The sequence below is a fragment of the Anarrhichthys ocellatus genome, unplaced genomic scaffold, assembly GCF_004355925.1.
Source record: "Anarrhichthys ocellatus isolate YVR2014 unplaced genomic scaffold, GSC_Weel_1.0 scaffold22, whole genome shotgun sequence".
NCBI classification, from domain to species: Eukaryota; Metazoa; Chordata; class Actinopteri; order Perciformes; family Anarhichadidae; genus Anarrhichthys; species Anarrhichthys ocellatus.
Window position 1 is genome coordinate 3,533,911 of NW_022280052.1, and position 19,170 is coordinate 3,553,080.

The 19,170-nt window shown below is 40.1% G+C and overlaps 1 protein-coding gene across 3 annotated transcripts in view; it reads right to left on the reverse strand.

Annotated features, from left to right (window-relative positions):
• Window positions 1-19,170, reverse strand: part of LOC116390114 (homer protein homolog 3) — a 39,773-nt gene that overhangs the window by 8,025 nt on the left and 12,578 nt on the right. For all 3 annotated transcript variants that reach the window (XM_031859421.1, XM_031859420.1, XM_031859419.1), the window contains 6 exons: window positions 18,634-18,790; window positions 17,016-17,147; window positions 16,190-16,297; window positions 11,316-11,324; window positions 8,709-8,845; window positions 4,227-4,383 (listed from right to left, as the gene is read on the reverse strand). In XM_031859421.1, coding sequence (XP_031715281.1) covers window positions 4,227-4,383; window positions 8,709-8,845; window positions 11,316-11,324; window positions 16,190-16,297; window positions 17,016-17,147; window positions 18,634-18,790 — 700 coding nt within the window. The remainder of the gene's footprint in view (window positions 1-4,226; window positions 4,384-8,708; window positions 8,846-11,315; window positions 11,325-16,189; window positions 16,298-17,015; window positions 17,148-18,633; window positions 18,791-19,170) is intronic.

Sequence of the window (19,170 nt, forward strand, 5' to 3'; positions counted from 1 at the left end):
AAGTATCCATTGTAAACAACATAGTTCTCATTTGGAGCCTGATTGATGAAAGTCAGCAGCAGACATATCGAAACCATGAATTTCAAAGACGCTAGACAACTCCATCTTGCTGTTCAACAGAAGCACAGAGGTCTTTTCACAGTGAATTAGTTTTAAATTGATCCTGAAAAAAAATCACTTCAGGAGTTGGAAAGTCTGTCTGATTTAGCTTCATAATCTTATCGAATTATTTTCATCTGAAGCTGATCAGTCCAGGTTTCATGGGAATATGGAATCAGATTGTCAATAATCTGCTGATGGACGAACATGAGAAAGTGCTTGGTGTCGGTAAAAAGAAAAGGGTAAACAGAAACCCATTGTAATGAGGAGAATGATGTACTAGCATCTCATTATAGCAGTTATCCAACGAAAGGCGTGCATTAACCTAATGTGTGGTGTCATTTTATTAATCCAGAGAACACCCCATGACCCTTCACCTCCAGCGAAAAAAACATGGAAATCAGCCATTAAAACGTTTGTTTACATGGGCAGTAACGTACAAATACAATAATATAGTCAAACGCAAATATACAAATACTTTGATGATCACTACTGATGGAAATGAGGAAAACCAACAGAGGGCAATCGCCTACACACATACCCGTCTACATACACGATGATTCATTCCTTCTCTCATCTATCTTGAATCTCCACCAGAGATGCATGCACGCACACACACCTGCACACACACACACACACTACCAATCACCATACCAACACCAAACTGCGATGCTTCTGTGGAAAAAAAGCTTCACTGCCAGTGGTCACAGGGCTGAACTCTCTCGCTTTGGAGACTTTTTTTTGATTGTTGAAGGAACGTGACCTTGTTAAAAAAACAAAAAAAAACAAAAAAAAACAAACTGATGACAAATTACTTTTCCCAATCTAACCCACTTCCCTGCGTTTAACATATTAATGGAAAAGCCAAAGACGGGGAGTTTTTTGTGTCTCACTGTTTATCTACTAGCTCAAAGGTAAGGCACTGACACCGCCTTGGTTAGGGGTTCAATTCCCACTGGGCCTTCAACAAAAACACCATAATTTTTGCATGCTTCAGGAGTAATCCCATTAACACAACAATCTAATTAAGTCCCAAGTGTTCACAGTTGGAAGTAACAGGATTTGTTGATAAGCTTTAACCAAATTAATTAAAAAACTGATAAGACTCATGTTATTACATCTTGTTGTTTGTTTTCTAAATCTAAATCAGCTCTACTATGCTCTGCAAAGTTTAAAAAAAAAAAAAATACAATCACATCTGGGCAATGAGTTTATATGATCTAAAACTGGAGTATTGTTTATAAATCTGTGTGTTGAAACAGGTTAGGTCTCACCCGACAGCCCTCCCATTAAGACAATTACTGTAGATAAAAAGGTTTACTTGACAGTCTGACTGTTCTGAGCGCTGTGCTAATTGGATTAAATGAATCAAATGTGCTTGTGCATGTCAGTGTGTACTCATTACTGCCAGCTGCTGTGGACAAAACCTGACTTTAGTCATAATCACAGCTGACATTTATGTTTGCTAATTCACACTTGTGCTTTTCCTCTTTTACACACAGTTACTTATAATAACTCAAATAATCTTAAATCTCTCAACTGCCAGCCGAATATTGAACTGTGAGGAGTGTGAGAATTGAAATCACAGCACTGTATAAAACTGAAATCACAAGTTATTTGATAGATTCTTAAATATGAATATTTGCTGGTTTTGTTTCGTCTTCTGTGATAGTAAACTGGCTGTCTTTGGGTTTGGGATTGATGGTCAGACAAAACAAGCAATTTAAAGACATTGCATTGGGGAATTGTAATGGACATTCTGCCAATAATTTCTGCAATTTTATAGACCAAACCCTTAATTTGATCTGAGAAAATACTGAAAATGTGTGATAGATAAGAGCTTATTAAAAAAATCTGAGATAAACAGAAAAGTAAAACGGGAATTCACACAAAGATGCCTCAACTCTTGACCTCCATGATAAAGTTGGCGATGCAGGAATCATCACAATGCTTGTTATTAATGTCTGAAATGTAAATGTGTGAGGGTGAGGCGAGAGGGTTTCCTGCTCCCGTGTCAAATTTATTTTCCCTCCCAATAGCATCTCCTCTGCATTTTCACAATTTCAAAGCGGCTCTTTATAGATTCCACGCTATGCCACGGCGCCCGGCATCCAAGCCGAGCTTCAGTAAACCGCTGTGGGTTGGGGGTGGAGGGACGCAACCCCTTCGTATGTATGCGACAGCTACTGTCCCCAGAGACACCAACTCCATGTCTTTGAACACCACACAAATATACACGAAAGAGAAACCTTAAAGTTATGTTCCCAGGAACGTTTTAATCTCAACAGATTGACAAGAAATTGAAAACAGCATTTTTACACTATTTTTTTTTTTACATTTTATAGGCTAAGCAACTTATTAATTACTCAAGAAAATGATCTGCAGATGAGTTGATAATGAAAATAATCGTTAGTTGCAGTTTTCCTTTAATGTATCTGGTTGCATTAGATAATTGCAGGCAAAGTTACAGATCAATGAGACTGCTTTATGACGATAAAGGATTTTGCACCAAAGGTTATGAATCACATTGATAAGTGTAACATGCTGGATTAGACTCTTGTCTGGTAATGTTTTCAAAAATAGCTTCTCAATAGATTCAGACAATTCATCATGTCGTAATACGAATATTGTGATATAAAGTCACATATAGTGTGATTGAGGATTTAATTCTCATCACCCACTGCTACGACTACCTACCTTTTGTCCTGGCTCAAATATTAGTTTAACTAAACAAAATTATAATTGTACAGCTTTGATGGAGGCATGCTCTCTCTGAGCTCACTATATTTAGACAGTTGGAAAGTAAACAAAATGTTTATCTGTGGAATTAATTTTGTTTAGCGTCTAGAAATTTGATTTACATCCAAGAATCACAGTTGCCAAAAAAATCCCCAAAACACAGAAAGACAAAACCAAAAGGCAAACAATACAGTCACGTTGAAACTATGGGTTCGATGAAAAATCGAATTTCTTTGCATTTCATATTTGTATAATAGTTTAGATTGCTGTTATTGGTTTCATACATCATAATTCCAAATATATAACTTACAGATACAATTTCTAATGAAGCAAAATAAAAATCGACAAAAACTTGCTCAACTGAAAGTCAAATTAATATCTTAAAAATAAAAAACAACTAAACATGCGAGTACACAAAAACCTATTGAAGTATCCCACAATCGAATACAATATACAACCTAACTCTCACACTCCATGTGTTGCTAAATCTCCTTAAAACTGAGCAGGGCTCAGAGTCAATCCAGAAAATAAACCTTCTGCTGTGAGTGAACACAAACACGGCTGAATCAGAGACTGTGACAAGGAAGAAAAAGCCAGCCAACCTCTCTTCTTCTGCACAGACGGTGATTTATTTTCTTTCTCTAAATAGGGCAGAAAGGGGGGAAGAGGGTGGGCTGTATAGGGTGTTCTGTAAACCCCCCCACCAAAAAAAACCCACATCCCTGTCCCCCTCAACACCCTATTGCCAAACCCTGGGGGCCTGCTCTACTTCCTGCAACCTGGTTGACTTTTCTGCAGAGTGTGTGTTCGGAGGAGGGGGGGGGGGGTAACCAACCTTCACCTGGACTCTTAGAGATAGATGAAACCACAACGTGGGCTGAAAATAAAAGGGCCAGTTTTCTGTCACTGGTGGTTATAGTTTCGTTGCAGACCGGTTGCAGCAGCACTTAATTCTGTCGCATTGAAGAAGACTTGTTAAGCTTGACCAAGGGCATGATTTTCTCTCTCTAAATTAAATATGAAACGCCTGCGTTCTGGCCCTGCGATTATCACGGGAGCCTGTCAACAGAAATATCCCAAGAAAGGGGGGGGGCTGGATGAAAAATGCATCTGCAGTTCGGAAGAGACCAAGTCTGTGTGGGGATTTCAGTGTGATAGTTATAGATGTCTGAATTGAAAAATCATCCTTGATCAATAAATGACCCTTCGCTAGGTCCCGCCCCTTGAAAGCAGACTGGCCAATCATAGCGTAGCACTGGCCAGCTTCTGTTTGCTTCTATTTCAGGCTGGTTTTGTGAATTTAGCAAAGGGTCAGATGCACTATATTGTTGTCAGCTGCAGGGATTTTGTATTATGAGGTGTTCATTTGTCCACCCTCCGTACGTCACCTGGTCTCTGAGGCGATCGGTCTCCTCCTGGTATTCAGCTAGCTGTTTCTTCCACTGCTCCACGCCGCTGTTGGCTTCTTGCAGCGCTTCCACCAGCTTGGAGTTACTGTCCTGCAGGGTGAAGAGCTCAGCCTCCAGGTTTATCTCACACATGGACCTGAGGGGAAGTCACAAAAACAGACAGAGACTTAACTTAATGTCGGAATTATTTATTTTTGTGTGGTGCTGCGGTCGGTTTCTCAGAGCTTCTTTTCTAAAAAAACACCCATTTAGCATTTCACACAGTCATTTGATCTGTTGTTAAAATAGAAAATATTGATTACTGCAGCATTAAACACATGATGCTGGTCAACTGTTACTTTCAGAGAGAAGCACTGCTGGTGAAGAAAATGCAGAATATAATGAGTTAATGAAGGGAAACATTTATACCATGCTGCACCAGCTGTTTGGAGGAATATGATGTGACATTTATTTTATTTTAGGGAGCCATACGGCCATTTATTTTAATGTTTTCAGAGAAGTCTGAGACAGAACTAGATTAAAAACGTCTCTTTTAGCATCAACTGACTCGTACCCTTACATCAGACTTTTGTATTACCTTTCCCCTCAATTAATTAGATTATTATTACTCAAATATTCTATCTCTCTTTCGTCTTGAGAGAGGTATCTTACAATGCAATCCTGCACAGGGTTACCCGGGCTACAGAAGAAATAAAGCAACACGAGTGACGCGTCATCTATTATCAGCATGTTGGACAGACGGATCCGGTCCCGTGTGCCAGTAAAGGTCAGGATCAGGGGATATTTAATAAACCAGAGATTTCCCACCATGACGACCAAACTAACAGCTTGGCATCCATAAAGCTACTCACCATAGCAACAGGAGAAAAAAAGCCTGCGCAGGCTTCTGACAGTCATAAAATAAAACCGTCAGGATAATCGGTTGTAAAGCAGCCGGGTAGTAAAGTTTTTCTGCTTCCTGGTCTCAGATGGAAGGTTGAGTGTTCAATAAAGGGCACCGTGATGACGATCATTAGAAGCTGCTAGATTCAGCTGCCTGGCTGGCCTCAAGACATGGACACACATACACACACCAACACTAACGCAGAGCTAGACAGAATACACGTCGCGTTGTTGTAAAAATGTTTTTAGATTGACTCATTGCTGATCTTCTAGTTTAGCAATGCTGTTATTTTTCTCAAGAGCTTAATCCTAACACACCAGTCTGTGATGCTATGAAAGAAAAACTGAGGAGAAAGAGGCACAATCTTACACTAGTGAGTCATTAGAGTGAGTAGAGCACATGTCATTTCTCTTGTGAGTCCTTCCTTATCTGTCCAAGTGCGAAACTCAACTTTTAGCCTGCAATAGGTGATTTTCTTTAGCCACTTGGAGGCAGCAGAAACAAGTTATGAACACAACATTGACATAGCAACACCATTTAAACTCCTGAGGGAAATATCTGTCTCTTTAGCTGCTGAATGTTCCAGCTCGTGGCTAACTGTGTCTGTCTGCTGTTTGGTGCTGATCAGGCGATCAAGTGTGAGTTTTAACAGCTGCCTGATGTACCAAAAGTTGTAGCCGCACAGCTCTACAATGAGTTGAAGACGTTATAAAGCTCTGTAAAGCAGAGGGGAGCTGCAGATTCAGGTGTTAATTATCTGTAGGTTAATCGTAGCATTTTCATGTAGTTATTTATTTATACATTGCCATTATAAAAATAACAATCATAGCCGCTTTAATCTTCAGAATCGACAGTCTCAGGGAGTGGGAATGTGATGCTACTCTCTGCTGCAGCCTCAACTAACTGAGACACAAATGTTTCCAGTTTACAAAATAGTTTTCATTTTCTGCTGTTAGTTACGGTATGAGTCACTTTTATTTCCAAATAGCAGCTCTCATCTCAGAAAGAAACCCCTCAGTTGTAGTGTGGGTACAAACTGGTCTCTGAGTGGATAATAGTATGTTTTGATGTAGAATAAAGTGCTGTCTCTACAAAACGTATTCCCTTTGCCAATGAGGTCATGTTTATTGCTTTGTTTATGAGAAGGACATCTCAGAAACCTGTCAACAGCTGTCCGTGAATTTTGGTGAAAAGTTGAGCCATGGGACAGAGAAAAAAAAAATTGCCGTTTTCTCATGAACTACTAAAATAACCTGAAACAATTCTGAAAAAGGAATTGTGATGCAGATTAACATTTTATAAACATTTGTGTTGTTAAAATATGCCCTTTCAATCCAGATCTCATCACAGCACAGAAACTGCCCCGATCAAAGTCACCAATGACCTCCTCCTCTCCTCTGATGACCACTCCCTCGACAACCTGCTACTACTCGACCTCAGTGCAGCCTTTGACACCATCAACCACTCCATCCTCCTCTCGAGTCCTCCCTCCACATTACTGGCACAGCCCTCTCCAGGTTCAAATCATACGTCTCCGACCGTGAACAGTTCATTAGTATCAATAAATTCGAGTCCGACACCCATTCTCTCAAGGTGTCCCCCAAGGTGCAGTACTCGGTCCCCTCCTCTTCATCCTCTACCTGCTCCCCCTTGGCGACATCATACGCCACCATGGTCTCCATTTCCACTGCTATGCTGACGACACCCAGCTCTACATCGCCACCAAATCCATCACCCCCACCATCCACTCCATCATCACCAACTGCCTCACAGATATAAAAACCTGGATGCAAGCAAACTTTCTCAAACTCAACAGCAACAATTCTGAATTCCTCATCATCGGCCTCAAATCACTAAAAAAATCCCACCACAACTTCTCCCTCTGCATCGATGGCACCACTGTCCCTGCTCCCACACATGTCCGTAACCTACGTATCATTTTTGATCAAACCCTCTCCTTTGAACGCTACGTCAATCACATCACAAAAAACGCCTTCTTTCATCTCAAAAACATCGCCCGTCTCCGCCCCTCCCACTCCTCAGCCGCTGAGACACTCATCCTCTCCTTCATCACCTCTCGACTGGACTACTGCAACAGCATCCTGTACGGCTCACCACCAAAATCATCAACAAACTAAAATACATCCAGAACTCTGCTGCCCGTCTACTCTCCCACTCCCCCACCAGACACCACATCACCCCAGTCCTTCAAAACCTCCACTGGCTCCCCATACAGCAAAGAATCCAGTTCAAGAATCTCCTCATCACATACAAAGCTGTTCATAACCTCACCCCTTCATACCTATCGGACCTCCTGCATCGACTCGCTCCCACCCGCAACCTCAGATCCGCCGATGCCAACCTCCTTACCCCCCCCCCCCCTCTACCCTGTCCAAGCCTCGGACCCGGGGGGGCGGGGCCTTTTCCCCTGCCCCCCCCCCCCCCCCCCCCCCTCCGGGACTCCCTCCCCCAGCACCTCAGACATTCTCCGTCACTCACCACTTTTAGAAGTGCACCTAAAACTCACCTATTCAAATCTGCTTTTAACCTGTAAAGTTAGTTATGTATGTGTTTTGTGCTGATCCTTCATCTATTTTGTTTATATTGTAATTGCTTTTATTGTTTCTGTTTTTTCCATGTAAAGTGTCTTTGAGGACCCTTTAAAGCGCCATACAAATAAAATGTAGTATTATTATTATTATTATTATTATTATTATTATTATTATTATTATTATTATATGCACTCCTTAAACGCTTTGCATTTTAATGCTTGTACTTGCTGAGAGGACAGGATTTTAGCAGTTGGAGTAAATTCTATTTACTCTACAGAGCTCAACAAAGTGCTCTGGGCATTTCCATCTGCTCATGTAGCCAAACTGAAGGTTAGAGACGGGATCACAACCTTAGTGTTAAACTTTCTAAACTCCAATGCATTTCCATTCCAGTACTCCCACTCACTCACATCTGCTGCTGTGTACTTTATATCTGTGTTTTGTTTGTTATTTTTCGTAGATTGCTGTTAATATCCTTTCATAAACATCAGAAGCTCCAGCAAAAACAATTCCACTACACCATGCTCCTCTTTCTCCGTTTCTCTTGTTCTCGTCTTTCTGCCCGTGTTGTAAAACAAGTATCCTAAATCAAATGCAAGGTTAGTACTTTGTCTGAAAAATACACTCGTGAATGTTTTTTAAAGTATTATCAGTGTTTCTGGCACAATTTTACGAGTCTGTGGTCGATGGACCTCGGACCCTTTAGGTGAGCCCAGGGGCATGCTAAACATTTTAGGGTTAAAGACACTTACTGGGAAAGAGGCTGCATGTATCCAGGACAACGCATGCAGTGGTGTCGTGTGTGGTAGAATTGGAGTAGTTTTACGAGTACAGTATCGGACAGATACCCAATAATGGTATCGGTGCATCCCTACTTACCTGATAGGATATGAAAAAAGTGTCTTAAGAGGAGGGCTTATCAGGGCTGGTCTTTAAGTAAGTAAAACCATTTAGCTTTCTTTTCTCCAGACAATAAGCCTGGTGCTCACAGAGGCAAGTGAAAAAAACAAAAAACATTGTTATTACCCTTCAGACAACATCTTTTTCACCCTCTCCTTCTCCACCGTCAGCTCCACTTCAGCACTCTTGCTGCGAAACAGCTTTTCCTCGCCGGGCCCGTTGACTGTGAGCAGCGGCGGAGAATGACGCTCCTCCGACAACTCCTGGCACAACAACACAATCAGGACATGAGCTCTGTTACAAAAGGTGAAATTAAAATCAGCAGCAGCTCTGTTAACACAACATCAGTTTCATTCTGTTCTAGAACATTTTCTGTAAGTGTTAAACATTTGAGAAAAAATGATGTTTCATAGAGTTGTTTGGGATTAAAATGTAAATCCTAATCAACTACTCTGCAGTTTTCCTTTTGTGGGACCAGAGTCCTTTAAGAGAAAGTGCCCGTTTAGAGAACAAGAGCACTTAGCGAGTATTTAGTCTGCACCACATTATTTTATTCACAGCGGATGTTCCAAATGACATTAAATGTTCCAATATGCTAAAATACCCATAAACAAAGAGTATTGATTGTGGATGTTACACTGTCGACACAAGATTGAGCACAATTCATTTCATTTTGGCTCAGAGGTTCAGGTTGGAGCTGGTGAAAGGGCCCATTACTGTCTCAATACTCAGACCCGGCATCAGAACAAAACGGACAAGACTCGGCAGCGTGACAGGACAGAGCTCAACCTGTCAGTGTGCCTGGTATGTCCCATCTGTGTCCCTGTAAACAGGTTCCATGCAGAGTGAGCAGCCACATGTGGAGCCCAGCTGCCTTCTCTTCATACAACTTTAGAGATCTGATTGGACTCAACAGGAAAGGTGTTTGTGTAAAAAAATGATATGTACATGCTGGTGATCCTGCTGTGATGTGTACATCTGTGCATCCAATGTGTACAACAGATGTTGAGCAAATTGTGAAAAATAGACATTGTGGCACATTTAATAATAATAATTATAATAATCCAGTCATTTACATAGATATGAATGGAAATTTGTTTTTGCTGGGAACTTAATAATTGAATAGTGTTCCATCTGACTATTTTTTGTTGTTTAGATGCCACTACAACCAACTAGAACCTTAATAATATCACCAATACTAACTAGTACTTGCTAGTTAATATTAACTGATGCAGTTATCTTGAAAGCTAGAAGTCTGTGTTTTGGAGCAGAGATTAAGGCTTCAATCAGTACAGTTGGTGTCTCACAGTAACATATCACACCTGTGGCCTTTAGTTCGACACTGAATGGATCCGCAGCCATGATACAACAAGAAGATTCGGGTTCGGGTTGTTACATTTGGACATCAAGTTGGGAATATATTTTGTCCCTGGGAGATTTATAAATTAAAATATAAAGTAAACCGCTATATCTTACAGTAGTGTTTTCTTTTCTTTTACTTCTTTAGGAGTAGCCTACAGTATAAAATGAAAGTTAAATAAACTGAATGGTGATACAGTACAAGAAGAGTAATAATTGATGTTCCTCTCGTGTCAAAAAGAGACTTTGAATATGACATACAGTATACTACAGCATGCGGATAGCTCGACTCCAGCCTGGCACAGTCAAGTCTAACCAATCTGCTTTGATACTTTCCCTCTCTGCTGCCCAGAAATGGGATCAAGCTTCCTTTCACACAGTTTTGTGAACCATTTCCCTCAGTTGTGGCTGTGGGCTATAAGACTGAAAGCAAACACTGAAAGAAAGTCTCCTTTTTTTTTTTTAAAAGCATGCAGATGAATTAGCTTGGGCACATTTCTTTATCCAGCGTCGTCGTTCTTTCTGTGTGGTAACCTAAACCTGAACTTGTCAATGACCGAGTGCCTCACTGAAGCAGTACAACCCTGCACTTATTCTAGAAAAAGCTTGTTTTATTAATTTGAGCAAGCCCGAGTGTATTCCCCCGAGGACGATGGTATATTATCTATAGCTGAGCAGCTCTCTGTCCGACCTCGTGGATGAATATGGAAATATAACACACAGCCAAACAAAGTGTCCAGAGGAAGGAACCCGAGAACGGGAAAAATCAAAGTCAAGACAACTCCAGTCCGGCCCCAAAGCCAACGGATCGGCTGTGCGTATCTCTTAATAATTCATACTGTGGATCATGTTTAAGTCATAAATGGGATTACAAATTTACAGCAGTTTTTCCGTATGTTGTTCGCCAACAGGCTGAGTGGAAACAAGGCAGACACTCAAGAGCACAAGCCTGCGACCAAAGACTAATTAGGCAGAGTTCAAAGGAATATTCGCTCTTAAAAAGGACAGTTCTGTGTGCCGTCTGTTCTCAGGGGATATTCGAGGTTATCATTGAAGTCTTTTGGGGAAGTAAATTCGGATGAATTAATCTTAATGTTGCCATATTCTGTACATTTTCGATAGACTGTGCAGACTAAATTACATGTTGTGCCGTGGTTGCCAAACCTTTTACTCTTTTGTAGCAAACACCAGCTGTGCTCTGAAGCTAAATTTGCTCTGAAGTCAACTTTGATCAGACTCCAGATGAATTATTGAGCATGATAGTCCATGCAACGCTGAGATGCATGACTATGAACACCGCAGTCCCTCAGACAAAAGAAGATGGTTGTCTTTGTATTGTTTTTGGATTGTTGGCTGGCGTGTGTTTTTACGCACCTGGGAGAGCTGAGGGATGCAGATGTCCCATGATGCATCGGGGGAAGGGAGAGGGAAGTGCCAGATGAGGAGAAATAGAAAAAAAAAAAGTAGATCATAGATAAATAAAACCATGCCATTATTTTGACAATACATACAGTGATGCCCAGTTCATGAAAGCTTTACCATTCACCAAGTTTTGTTTCTGCACAGGTATCGATTCATTTTTATTTCTGGTTTGTTTGGAGAGAACAAAGGAAGAAGAGAGTCATGAGGAGGAGCAGTGACTGCAACTGAAGGCTGAACAAAAAAAACCAACTGTATTGGAATAAGAAGAAGAGGTCACAGTACCGTCCCTGATGTTTGAGTGACATGTGATCTCTGGGAAGAGAGCAGTAAAGTGAGCTTAGTATCATCGATAGAGACAGAAAAAAGATGCCCATCAAATAATCTTTTGTTTTTCTGTTCTTTATCTAATCATCAAAACATCCACATGAACACTATCTGCAAAATAAATGTGGATGTTTGTGTTGTATTTCAACAACCCCAAAGTTACCTTTAAGTTGCTTTGGGGTTTGGAGTTTTGAGAGGCTTGCTTTGAAATCGATGGAAATCCCAGATACTTGAATATTCAACGGCTTTCCTGAGAGCTGATGTCTCTGCACCACTGTTCATCTTAAGTACATCTATGCTGTTTACTTATTTATCCGAGCATCAGTGCATTTGCTCCTTTAGCTTTATAAAGCCTCTGTTTCCCGTTTTCACTGAGACACACACCTGATTTATTTATTCATGTGTCCATGCATCAGAGGTACACGCTTACGTTTCCCTTGAAGAACCTGCCCTGCCGACTAAACGACACGGCCCAAAACACACATACTTCTTTTTAGCCTGTTTTAATGCCAAGTCTGTGGTTTAAAATATTGATAAGTGGCATTTCGGTTTGCCTCTCAGGCTCTGCATGGATACCATGTACGGCCGGAGATAGCAGAGGAAAAAAGCTCCAATCAGCAGGCGCAAACAAATGACAGCTGTTACCTGTCAGATGAGGCAAACAGCTTCTGTGTTCTGCTGTGTTTACACTGCTGTTCAAAGGATTTATGGGCAGAGATCTTATCTCTTCTGCACTCTTTTTGACAATTATTCATTTCCAACCTTTGTTTTGTCTGACAAGCCCTGTGAGATGAGCTCATTAACACCACATGTCATGTTCCTATTGTGTTTATTTCAAGTGACTTTAAACTGGATGTTATTCAATTCTATTAACTGAATATAAGACGAATGTTGTTTCAATAATTTGTTCATACATGACATAATGATCCTGGAATTGTCCATGTTTAGGCTTAGTTTATTTATTTTTCGTAGTGTGTAGCATTGAGGGTGGATATATTGCCAGAAATGGAATATAATATAAGACAAGATTATAATAAAAAATTAATATATTCCAAAAATAAAATTTCATGGCATAAGCATGTTTTGAGTCTTTGTACTTGTCAGTTCTACAATGCACTCTATATTGCTCTGTTTACCACTCTTCTTCTTTATCTCACTGAACTTCACCATCTCCTCCATCTCATCTCTGAGCTCTGCAAATATGCCTGAAAGCTGAAGCTTTACTGCATGCTGATCCCCTGCTGCCATCCACATATCAGAGGCAGAAAATGTGCTCTGTAAAGCTCGAGGCTGCACAAATACACCTCTGCAATAGGGTGGATGGTTACTGACCAGCTAAGTGTGATGCAAAACCTACAGATACAGCAGAGGAAAATAAAACAAGACTAAATACTGCAGCTCCCCTCCAGCATAGAAACATTTGCTGTAGTTTCATCAGTGTCTCGTGATGTAAGGTTTGCATATTTAGCCGTTATTACATTTTCTTCCTCTACCTCCTGACTTTTTGACTAACATTTGGTAGCAAGAGACACTTTGGATTTTTGTTCTATTCACCAACATTTAACTCAAGCTATTTTCTTTGGTAAACTTTGCAACTTCTACTTCTACACAAATGAGTTATTTTTAATATCTTTGTTCTGGTGTTTGTGGAGAGCTTTAAACAGTACTCACAGTCTGGTAAATGACAGCCACGTCATCCTTAATGGAGCTTTCAACTGACATTAGAGCTGCAATCAATACTTGGCTGTAGTTCATACGTACAATAACCTTGTGTACTCGCACTCCATAACAACTTTGACGGGCTATTATTTCCATATTACACAGCTTCAGAAAGTCAGCACTCTAGTGTTTTACAACGTGCAGCGGTGAGTCGGAGGATGGGATAATAACCACGACAACACCTCTGTGTTTACTGCCCGACACTAAATCAATGACTGCTGTTTTCTAGAAATACGGCTGCTCGTCTGACCTTGCAGCTTTATCCAGGTAATGTTATTGTCTGTGTGTGTGTCACAGTGCTCTGTGAGTTTTGTTACCTGGTTGCCATGGTAACAGGATGTAACCCCTCTGCTTGCTGACCCTGACCTCTATTTGTACAGTTTGACTCTGCAAATCACACCGAGGGCCTGAATTCAGCGGTTTCATGTCCTCACTGCATTTTTATTCATTAATCGTTTTCCATTCTTGTTCCTACACCGGAACACTGGGGTTTCAGAGTACTGCATATACTGTTACATCCTACAGCAACTCTTCCCTGCCAAAGAAGAGATATTAGAAGCAAGAAATTCATTTTGTACATGGGAAGAATTGCAATATCGTCATACAACACATGTATGAAACAGGATCATTTCCTTCTTAATCGATTGGTTACAGTTTTATGAAGAAAGCTGTGTTTTACAATTGTTCTACCTTTTTTCTTTTTTTATTCATTACCTATTTTCTTTTCTTCTGTTTTTTACCGTTATATTTCCATTCATACTTTTTCCACTATAAAGGACTTGATAACAATGTTGATTTAAAAAGTGTTACGAAATCCAATTTATAGGAGCTTCCTGGTGGTTAAGACGCTTTCCATGTGACGACAAAGTCCCCAATTTTCTCTTTTCATAAATTTACAAACAGATCTCAAACTAAGCTTTTGTCATTAACTCCCAGTGTAAAAAGTTAAAGATAGGATGTTAGAGTGATCAAAAAGAAAGTAACTGATCAATGTCAAATACACTGAGCGATTAGCAAACTGACCCTTAATCTGATCTGAAGGGTTAATATTAAACAAAATAAGACACATTAAAAGCAGGCAGCACAAAGGACCTTTGAATCAGCTCACATCCGAGTGTCTCAGTGCGGAGGTTGGGTTGGCAGCGTGACTGCAGTCTCTCAGACCTGCTGAGTGGCTCTTTGTTAGGACTACACCCCAACACACACCCACTCAAGTTCATGTCACTAATCTGTGTCACTACAACAACCAAACACACTCTTAATGCCAATACTTGGCAGAACTAACTAAAAAACAAGACTAGTATAGCAGCTCCTAAGCTTCTCAAAAGTTAGCCATGTTTGTACAATTAAATCACTGCCTCCCAAACCGAGTGTGTGCTAGTTGTTATTTTTGGTGTTGTAAATGTCGAAAGAAAACTCTGTCTTGTGATCTACTTGTACTGTCACTACAAGGCGGCTTGTAAAAGGTGCGAGAAAAAGGTGCAGGATGAAAAGTTTCCACCGCTGGCAAACTTTCACTTCTCAAACTGAACCTCAGAGTTATAAAGTCCACCAAGAAATCATGGATGCTGGCAGGATAAAAGCTGGCCATTGTCCTTTCAGCAGCAGCAGCAGCAGCCAGATTCCCTTCAATTATAGATGATTCAGCTCTCCTCCCTTCCTCCAACTCCATTTTCCTGATCCCTCATTCTTCGTTCTTTCAGTCCCAGCCATTACTGCCCCTCCAAACACCTTCAGCCCCAGCGTCCCTTTCAGCCGCTCATCTCCATTTGCCATGCATGAACTCTTTTAATGGAGTTAACCAATGGGAGAATAACTGAGCAGCCAGATGGGGTTATATCCAATCCCTCGTGATTCGGTATACGTTTAAAATAGAAACAAAGCCACTAAGTTCATTGGCATATTACTGCTCCCTTCTGTCGTATTAGCCTGGGAGTCACAGACACCATCACGTCTCTTCACCATCATGAACTTGTTGTCCATCCTTATTAAAAGGCCATGTCTACATTTTTTTTTTCAAATGTTTAAAAATATGTTTTCTCTAAAGTCTGAACAACAAACCTTTGCACTGCGAGCTTTCAGATGTTTCTCATAAAATAAAACCAGTGGTTATTCAACCCTAATAGCAGTGCCAGTTCCTGTGGTGGTGTCCGCACACAGTGGACAATTTGGGCTTCTTGTACTGGTCACACCAATAAAAAAAAAAAATAAAAAAATCCTATTGCTGATTACTCCTCATAACACCTAATTCAGTAAATTGGAATGAAACTATCCTCGATTCAGATAGTGTTGGTTTTTAATTTCTGCCATTTCAGAATTCTTCCACCCCAATATAATGGGGGTGAATGAACCTTATTTGTGGTGCTCAAAGCATCTAAATACTGAAAATAAGAAACTCTACAGTAATGTGTCTTTTCAGAAACAATGTCCAGATTACTCAAACTAATCCACAACCTCAACCCCCCCCCCCCCCCCCCCCCCCCCCCTCCGTGGACAGTTTTCAACATTTTCTTTTCCTTTCAGAAGAAAATAGTTCCCACTTTTGTCTTTTGTGGATGTTTTCAGATCAGCGAATAGAAAAAGCTTTCACGAGGTGATTTATTGTTATAAATCGGCATAGCAAAATGCATTTATTACTATGTTAATTTCCCCTTATTATTCACTACACAGATTTGATTTGTCAGTATATTTGAGAATATGGAGCTTCCATTTTCTACCTGGGGAATGCTACAATCAGCCAAACTAACCAAGAAAACATTTAAGAAAGTAGAGCAGTGCTTTACCTCTGGAGCTGCAAAGTTAAGGGCAGGGTTGGCCAGTTCAAACCTCTCCTGAGATTTCTCTCTGGCCAGACGGGCCGCCTCCTTCACCTCCTTAAACTGCTCTGCAAACTGCAGGTGGACACAGAAGACAGAAGTTACACCCTGTATGCTAAAACACCTTAAAACTCAAAACGCACCATGTCTACATCCTCCTTACATCACTGTTTTAAATCTTCAGTTGGTGCTTTTGCATGACAACTTCATTAAAAAACAGAATAAAATGGCTTGACTTCTTGCCTGCCGTATGCATCATGCAGCTTCAATCTGGAGTTACAAGAATATTTGTTCCATATATTGTTGAGGTGCTGGACCTCTGACCCCTTTTTGTTCTTTGTAATTTCAACATGTAATTATCTTTCCCAATGTATTATTTAGTAGCTTTATATATACATATATAAATATCAAAAATAAAATAAAATATGTTCTCTGAAGGTTGTTTTCTGACAGCAAAATATATTACATACCAAATATATAAGTATTGCAGATTAATAAAATAAAAATAATATTAAATATCATGGGAAGAAGTGTGCGAAAACCTGTATCATAGTGTTGTGTTGTTGAGGTGTTTTGTGTCTCTGTGTAATCAGACACTGACAGAATAAAAGACGTGTTACTATGAATGAAAAATGGGGGAAATGGGGCCTTGATCATCACATCACTGTACTCTCCTGCTCCATAGTGCCTCTTTTTCCACCTAACCCTCTCTGTGTAGTATTGAATAAATGAAAAAACTCTTGTAAGTATTGTATTTTAATGTTGTCGAGGTGTGTGTGTGACAGATGTTTACCTGCTGCAGCTGCTGCTCTGTGGAGAAGCCCAGGCCATAGACGGTGTTGGCCCTGCTGTCTGCCCACTGGCCAAACTTTTGGGAGGTTTTGGTGAAGGTCATGTTGGGGGTGATGGTGCTGTTGATGATGGCCTGACACCACAAAGAATAAAATAAGTAATAAATAACATGAACACTAAAGTAGGTAAATGATCCTGCACAGAAATACACGGTATATATATATATGAAGGTGGAACAACTGAGAGAGATATTAAACATGTATCAACTATGCACACTGGAGGGTGTTCAGACAAAATCTATAGGGGGTCAAGCCTAAAATATAAATGAGGTACAGATAAAAGAGAAACATATTGGAATATTATTATATTTCATTTGCTAAGAAGACAAACTTATTTGTTCACTGGAGCACATTTATTATTCATATTTTGCATTTTCCTTTAACATTTGTTTGTTAGTTTTTTTAATCAAATTGTATATTTCCTTTAGCACTATTTACAACCATCTTTTTATTTCACAAATGTCTCAAGGATTTGAGTTTAAGTAAATCCACAACTACAGTAGCAGTGATGAAGGTGCATTGACTATAATTCTGCTCAGGTGCTGAACTTGCATGTACTTGTACGCACGTATCAAAATGAGCTTTTAAAAAGAAGCTCATTCTCAATATCCAGAATCAATCATTTATATCGTCTTTAAATGCCAAATTCATTACAGCTCTTTGTTATTTTTCATTTGCATGCACTTGACCAGAAAATATGCAGATTTGTATCTGATGATCAAGAGGCCAACATTTCACTGTGCAGTAGCACATTATAGTAAACAGGCTGCTGTTGGCTTTGAGTTCTATGCTTTTCTTTAGATCATTAGCAACAATAAATAACACTGCTAAATTAATACCACTAGTCACATTTAGATTATGTAGTTGTCTAAATCTGGAGCCTTTGCAGTTGTGTGACTTACAGTTAAAAAAAACATTGTGGAGGTCTACTGGAGCAGTGTGCGCGCAAAGAAAGATATTAAACAGCCAGGCCAGAAAAAGAGCTGAGTGAAAAAGCTTGTTTTGGTGTACGTCTATCTGTTCTGAAAGACTCTCAAGTTAACAGTCTGATGAGGTGGATTTGTTACCAGATGTAGATTTCTTTGGCGTCTTCTCCAAAAGACTAAAGTCTCAGGGTGCTAAATTGGCTGATAACAATAAAGAGTTTTTTTATTTAGTTGCCAACACGATAGGCTGTCGGTGTTGGGAGTCCTGTGTGTTTTACTGTTCTTATGGATGCGTTATTACCGATGTGGGTGTGTTATAAACATTCCGCTGACAATGTGCAACTTCGACTAATGCATCCCCACCCATAACAGCCACAACCAAATGGAAAACAGATTTACTTCCCTTTATTTGAAGAATCTAAGGATGGGGTGCACAGTAAAATGCAAGTCAGTAGGATATGATACTCTACAAATGAAGAGTCCCTACACTAATGTAATACTAGTACCATATGAGGAAAATACTGTTAACTCACCGTCTTGACCTAAAACCAAATAACAAAATGTGCGATGTGAACGTATGAAGCAGCATTTATACATGTGTATCTGTGCAGTCATGTGTGTGGTGGGTCCCCACCTTGGTTCCACCAACGCTGATGATGCGGTATACGCTGCGGCTGGCATCGTAGAAAAAGGACACCGTGACAGCGTGTTTGCTGGCTGGCAGCCAGTTGCGTTTTGTGGCCGGGTCGATCTGGAAGACATGAGCTCTGGCGCTGAAGATGGGCTGCTCCCTTTATAAAAGAAAAACACAACAGAACATATTAACTTGTATTCAGTAGTGCTGTTTTCCATTAACTTGTGTTATTATTGTCCCATGAGCACCTGCCAGCATTGGACCAGTCGTAATCTCCCAGCTGAAGACTTCTCTATAAAGATAATGGGGTGTTTGTGTTAACTGAAACTTGTTTTGTTGTTTTTAAAGTTAATTTGTTATTTGTAAAACACAGAAATAACTAAAGTGTTCTGAGGAAACAGACCAGTTTTTGTATCCAACACTTATAATAAGCTTTTAAGTGCTGCTTTATGAAATAATTAAAAGCAACAATGATACAAATTTAATTACTAAGTTATCCTTATGAGCTATGCAATCCAACATACTTGGACAATGGAA